The 7,046-nt window shown below is 42.5% G+C and overlaps 1 protein-coding gene across 1 annotated transcript in view; it reads right to left on the bottom strand.

The window, feature by feature from the left end:
* The window catches only part of FAM180A (family with sequence similarity 180 member A), a 30,294-nt gene extending 23,949 nt beyond the window's left edge, over positions 1–6,345 (bottom strand). Inside the window, exon 1 of the mRNA XM_074144273.1 lies at positions 6,270–6,345. Within this exon, the coding sequence (XP_074000374.1) occupies positions 6,270–6,345 (76 nt within the window). The remainder of the gene's footprint in view (positions 1–6,269) is intronic.
* Between the last annotated feature and the right edge of the window lie 701 nt (positions 6,346–7,046).

The raw sequence follows: 7,046 nt of genomic DNA on the forward strand, positions 1-7,046 counted from the left end.
GGAATTCAGGAAGTAAAAACATAGATATATCAATTGTCTTCTTCAGGTCATCCAGCTGCAAACCTCATTTCTCTGAATTTCAATCCCAGACTGCCCTTCAGACAGTGTCTCCCTCTCTTTACTGGTACAGTTGCGATATTTGATGGAGTGATAATTTTCACCAGGCAAATAAACCCCCAGACCAGGAAACTCCAGCCTACAAACCTGCATTCCCAGGAACTGGTACAGACTTATTGAACAGACTCAGGGTAAGTGGGAAAAACCCCTGCAGCACATCGATCAAGCCTTTTGCAGCTCCAGTGAGGACGCTGGAATGAGTCCAACAAACAGGTAAGTTTGGATAGTTGAGGCAATTTTCCAAGTGATCACATGGCAGCCAGAGAAATTATATTTTGCATTTTCTCCATAAGAAGAAACATTCTTTAGACAGCCAAGCTTAGACAGACTTGGCTCTGCTTCATAACATTTCATATCTTTCATTGTTTTATGTGCACTATGTACTTTAAGAATTGGATAATGATAGCTTTATGGAAATTAATGGCAGTTCAATACATGTTGCAGTTTCATAGAATCATAGAATGGTTTAGGTTGGAAGGGACCTTAAAGATCATCTGGTTCCAACGCCCCTGCCACAGGCAGTGACACCTCCCACTAGGCCAGGTTTCTCAAAGCCCCATCCAGCCTGGTCTTGAACACTTCCAGGGATGGGGTCTCAACAACTTCACTTGGAAACCTGTCCCAGTGCCTCACCACTCATAGCAAAAAAATTCTTCCTGATATCCTATCTAAATTCACCCTCCTTCAGTTCAGAACTTTTACTCCTCGTCCTATCACTACACTCCCTGATAAAAAGTCCCTCCCCATCTTTCCCGTAGGCCCCCTTTAAGTACTGAAGGCTACTATAAGGTTTCCCCAGAGCCTTCTCTTCTCCAGGCTGAACAACCCCAACTCTCTCAGCCTGTCTTCATAGGAAAGGTTCTCCTTTAAAAAGTTCTTGTAGCCAGTCCAGCTGGTCTAATTTCTTTTTACCCATGGATCAGACCTTTGGAAACCTCAGCATGTCCTAAATAAGTATACTATAACCTGGTATACATAAGGCCTGCTGGGCATATATATGTTTGCCCATTTGTGTTCTAATTTCATGCTGCGTTTAGCCACATTCCCTTTTCTTGTGCTGTCCAAGCCAAAAATGTCAAGCAAATATTACTGTCAGTGGTGGAATCCCAGAAGTGGCTCGAGAAGGGAGTGCCTGGCTATAAGGATGCAATAGGAGATGGTGGGGGAAAGAGGCAGATAAGGTCAAAAGGTGTGGGGGTGCAGTGCATGCCCTAATCTCATCCGTTGCCCACACAGCAAGATCACCAGCAACCTGGTACGTAGCAAATGATCGCAGAGTATAGAATATGTTAAACACTACTTCCTTATAAAATGACCAGCTGGCTTTCTAGCAACAGCCAGTGTCTTTTTCTCTTCTACACAGTCCTCCCTCTCCTGGCACTGGAGAGCTGCCAGCCTGCTGTAGCTAAGCCCACAAGCAGAAGCAACCCACAAAAGTTGCTCATTTAGCAGCTGCTCCATCAAACTCACCAACTCAGTTGCCACAACGCTAGAGCAAATACTAAAAGTTTGCACTGTTGTGGGGAATCAAGGAGGATGGACCTGCTGTTCTCCCAAGTAATTCCTTCTGCTGAAAGCCTCTAAGGAGAACAAACTGTTCCCCTGCTGTTATAGAACAGCCATTTGATTTTCACCGAGCACTAGAGACTGGGTACAAAATAATGCATGTGGGCCAGATAGATCTGGATGTGACTATAATACTGCTTTGGAGGTCTGGAAGGCACAGCACAGCCATTCCCCAAAAGCATGAAACTTTGATGGTGCCAATATAGCTAATACATCCTTTTCTTGCTGATGGGTGAAAAGAGTTTTAACTTTTTCCAACATCTCTTTTTCCAGCCTCCTCTGAGGGGCAAACTTACCATTGCAGCTGCTTCCCTACTGTCCAAGAAGCCACAACCACAAGAAATCATACTGCATCTTCACTGCCTGAGCAAGCACGTAGCCAGCATGCCACTGTCTGTGTGCCATTTATTTGAATCAAGAAGCCCTTACAGCAAATAAACTACAGCCGGCTGAGATGAAACAAGCTAATAAGGTTTCCTCAGGGAACAGGCAATTCTTATAATGCAAATCTGAAGCGAACTTCTGCTCTCCAATGTATTGGTACTTGTCAGAGCAGTTTGATGAAAACAACTGAAGGGCAAGTGGTGACACTGTCTCTGGTTATCACAGCTGCATGTTTGGGTTTTTTTATCTTTGTTGTCAAAGAACGGGATTTTTTCCTTGGTTTCTCCAGCAAAAACATTTCTTAAGGTCTGGAATTCTGATTTGGGATCTTCAGAAATTAATACGACCTCTCCTCTACCATCACATAGGGAATATCACTCAGTAGAGACATAACATTATCTTTTCTCCCTAGACAGGTGCTTCATAAAACCTGAGAGGGTAATACCATAACAACTAAGCCTCAAGGAAACCTGAGATGATGACAAGTAAATTATTTTGTCACCAGTTAGGGATCTTTTCTTTATTATTCTGAACATGTCCATCCTAGGGACCAAGATTTGCCCGTGACTTCTGGACCAATGTCCACAGCTGGATCTAAGCAGGCTGAGGAGTGTGTAAGATTTTTAATGCAAATGGCTGAGGGAGCAAAAAAAAAACAAAACCAAAAAAAGCACTCAGTTTTTCTGTCAGAACTGCTTTTTTTTCTTCCTTTTTTTTTTTTTTTTTTTTTTTCCATTTGCTGATGCTTGTAAAAGCAAAAAAAAAAGCAAAGGGAAAAGGGAGGTGGCAGTCTGGAGTTCCCACTCACCAGTCAGCACAAGTATGTTCATATTTCCTCACATCTGACTTTTTTTGAGCCAAAGCTTAAATACTTGGTTACAAGGGCTGGGCACTCAAGGATGCCCCAGTGTCCCCTAGGGAAAAAAACGTAAAGCTAGGCCTTGTTTTATCCAATATTGGCTGTTAATTTCTATTGCAAACAACTGTTGGTGATTAAAACAGGACCCTTTATCCTACTGTTTTGTAAACAATCTGGTCTACTAGTCAACATGTAGATGATATGCAGATCTGTCTTCCATCAGACCAGATGCTGATCTGTCTTTGCTTTTCCATTGCAAAATTCAGATTGGGAGTTGGATAAGACTTAAGTCACTGAGGTTTAACCCAGACGAGTCAGTTGTCGTTTGTGGCGGGAGGGAAGAGCTCTGAGTCTGCAGAAGGGTGTGTCCTGCCTCTACTCAAATTTCCTCTTAGGTTTCTAACCAATTACAAAATCAGAACAGTGCTTTGGCGCTCTAGATACTGCAGATTAGGATGGGATTGGTTGGGCTGACACATAGATAGTTTAAGGGAGTGGGGGTTCTCTGAAGTAGCTATTGTTGAAGGAGTCATGCCTCTAAAACATATTTGGAGCTGAATAGTCTCAGCAGCTGTGGAGAAGAAATCTGGTTTCCTCCTCAGCAGATGTCTGTATGCAATATTTGTAAGAACTGAACTCCTTATCACAACAGAGAATGAATCTTATCTTCCCTTTGAAGTCTCAAAAAACAATCTCTAGAGCTTCCAGCTTGAAAACAATCTGCTTTCCCAAAAGGCACAATAGAGTTCTGATGTTTTCCTTCATTCATGGTGGTTAAAATTGGACTTTAGTCATAGAATTGTCTAGGTTGGAAGAGACCTTTAAGATCATCGAGTCCAACCATCAACCTAACTCTGATAAAAAAACCATCACTAAACCATGTCACTAAAGACTATGTCAACCCATCTTTTAAATACTTCCAGGGATGGCAACTCAACCACTTCCCTGGGCAGCCCTTTCCAATGCTTAATAACCCTTTCACTGTAAAAATTTTTCCCGATATCCAATCTGAACCTCCCCTGGAGCAACTTGAGGCCATTTCCTCTTGTTCTATCACTTGTTACTTGGGAGAAGAGACCAACCCCCGCCTCTCTACAACCTCCTTGCAGGTAGTTGCAGAGAGGCATAAGGTCTCCCCTCAGCCTTCTTTCCTCTAGGCTGAACAACCCCAGCTCCCTCAGCTTCTCTTCATAAGACTTACTCTCCAGACCCCTCACCAGCTTCGTTGCCCTTCTCTGGACCCGCTCCAGCACCTCAATGTCTTTTTTGTGGTAAGGGACCCAAAACTGGACACAGTACTCGAGGTGGGGCCTCACCAGTGCCAAGTACACAGATACAATCACCTCCCGAGTCCTACTCACCACGCTGTTCCTGATACAGGCCAGGATGCCTTTGGCCTTCTTGGCCGCCTGGGCACACTGCTGGCTCATGTTCAGCTGACAGTCAACCAAAACCCCCAAGTCCTTTTCTGCCAGGCAGCTCTCCAGCCACTCTTCCCCAAGCTTGTATTGCTGCATGGGGTTGTTTTGACCCAAGTGCAGGACCCGGCACTTGGCCATGTTGAACCTCACCCCATTGGCTTTGGCCCATTGATCCAGCCTGTCCAGGTCCCTCTGCAAAGCCTTTCTACCCTCCAGCAGGTCGACACTCCCACCTAACTTGGTGTCATCTGCAAACTTACTGAAGATGCACTCAATCCCCTCGTCCAGATCATTGATAAAGATGTTAAAGAGAACCGGCCCCAATACTGAGCCCTGGGGGACACCACTCATGACCGGCCACCAACTGGATTTAACTCTATTCACCACCACTCTCTGGGCCCAACCCTCCAGCCAGTTTTTAACCCAGTGGAGTGTACTCCCATCCAGGCCATGGACAACCAGTTTCTCCAGGAGAATACTGCAGAATACTTGCATGGATTCCTTTTAGGGTTGTGGTGTTGTTGTTTAATTAAAATTATCATGTTAGCAAAAATGAAGAACATCCTTAAATTGCATAGTGATTATTCCATGGAAATGAACCCCTTTCTTTTTGCTTTTTTTCCATTTCATAGGTAAGGTGACCTCATTCTTCCAGAAGGTAGGGCTGTTTTTTTTCATGTATGCAGATCTAGTACTGATTTCCTCACATTTTTATGTGACACCCCTGGAAAAACAAACATTTATCTACTACTAAATTAAGCGATTTTATGATGACAATTGATGTCATTACCTCTATTACAAAGTAAGAGAAAAGGAAGGTACAGGCAGGCATAATTTCCATCCAGCATCATCCAAGAGGCTGATGGAAAAGCTGGGGAAAGAATCTGCCATTCTGAGTCACAGGTCAATGCCCTGTCAGTGAGCCCCCAGTAACTGTATGTATATTAACTCTATGTAAACATTCATACAGCCTTAGCAGAATTGCATAGCTCTTCATTGCTACATTCAGCTATTGCCTTCCCTATAGCACCAAAACTAAACCCAAATAGCAGATTAGAAAGGAACCAGCTATAATGAGGAAGACATGGGAGATTGGTGTGAGGAGGGAAGCATCTGAATGCTTGATGTTTTAAAAGACTCCAGTTCCTTTAAATATCTGTGAATTTCAATATCAGAACCAAAGAAATCTTTTGGGAGGTGTTTCCTTTCTCCACTTCCAGCAGCTGCTGATCTTGTGCCAAATACCGGAGGAGAGAATAAAACAAAAAAGAGAAAGGACATCATCACTAGCTCTTAAGCAAGAAGCTCCTATGCAATCTGATAGTCCCAAACCATTTCATATGTCACTGTCACACACTTGAATACAAAATATGTCACAACTATGTATGGTCGTATTTGCAGCTGATGCCCGATGACACCACAGGTAGCTTTCTCTATGTTGTATGTACTAATCTGTCAGGGTAGGGTCGTAGGCATTCCTAGGCACCTTACACAATCCAGGCATTGTTGTGTTTACTATTACCAGGTATCTGCTTAGTGGAGCAGAAAAATATGCCACCTGTGACTGCAAATGTTTTTGCTTTAAGGTTTCATGACCTGTAATTTTTGTTAATGTGAAAGAAAAAAACAGAAGGAGAGAGAAATGAAAAAGTGAGAAAAGAATGTGGTTTTGTTTCTTGGGATATTTTATATATATGTATTTTTATTATAATAGAATACATATATAATTTTACCTTTATGCATATCTATTTTTCTATTAGTCTATATAATTATTTAGCTGACCTCCTGTTTAATGCAGAAAAAAAAGAATTCCATAGTTGTGAGGGACAAATTATATATATATGTATAATGGAAAATAATTTCAGAGCAAATCTACAAACTCAAAGTTTTCTCTTAAATAGTTTTTCATGTTTAAATCTTACCTCTGCTCCATCTGTTGGTCACAGTGGCATGAGCACTGTAATAGAACAGCAGCAGCGGCAAAGTCTTCCAAAACATCCTTCTCTTTAAAATAAGTATGTCTAGCTGTATACTAGCTTTTCTATTTCCTACCTCCTTTCTTTTCAGGAATAAATAAATGGCTTTTCCTCTCCCCCTCCCCCTTTGTAGGAGAACCTGTCTGTTCTTCTGAGTACAGCTGAAGTCAGTGTGCAGCTCCTCTCCTAAACCAAGTCTCCTCGGGATCAGGAAACTTACTTTCACAGACAGACTTAGTTTTTATCCACATCTGGAATGACTCATGGTGCATGTGAGTTTGCTGGCAGCTGTGTGAATAAATATCATTACATTTTTGTAGTTGAGTTTCATTTGTTATGTGGGCCAATTGGAATTTATTTTTGTCCAATAAACAGCCACAAGTAACTTCATTAAAAGACATGCTTGAATCCCAGCTCTGTAGCTACTCCTCTGTAATGCAGCGGACTATACGCTAACCCATGTCTAAGGCGAAAGCCTCCTCTGGAATGATGTACAGCTGCCCTTGGATGCTTAAGTCAGGGAGTGGGGCATGTGCTCTGCAAGAACATTTTGCTACTGTGATTCATATAATCACTCCTTTATTAAGAACATATAATGCCGTGCTTAGACTTCAGTTCTCCTGGCCTTTTCCTCCGTTTGGCCAGTGCAGAGAACAGGAAGGTCCAAATCCTTAACTGGCTCTCTTCAGTGGTAGTATGGGGAACACTAAGCAATCCTAAAGA

Source organism: Numenius arquata, chromosome 2 (genome assembly GCF_964106895.1).
Source record: "Numenius arquata chromosome 2, bNumArq3.hap1.1, whole genome shotgun sequence".
Lineage (NCBI taxonomy): Eukaryota > Metazoa > Chordata > Aves > Charadriiformes > Scolopacidae > Numenius > Numenius arquata.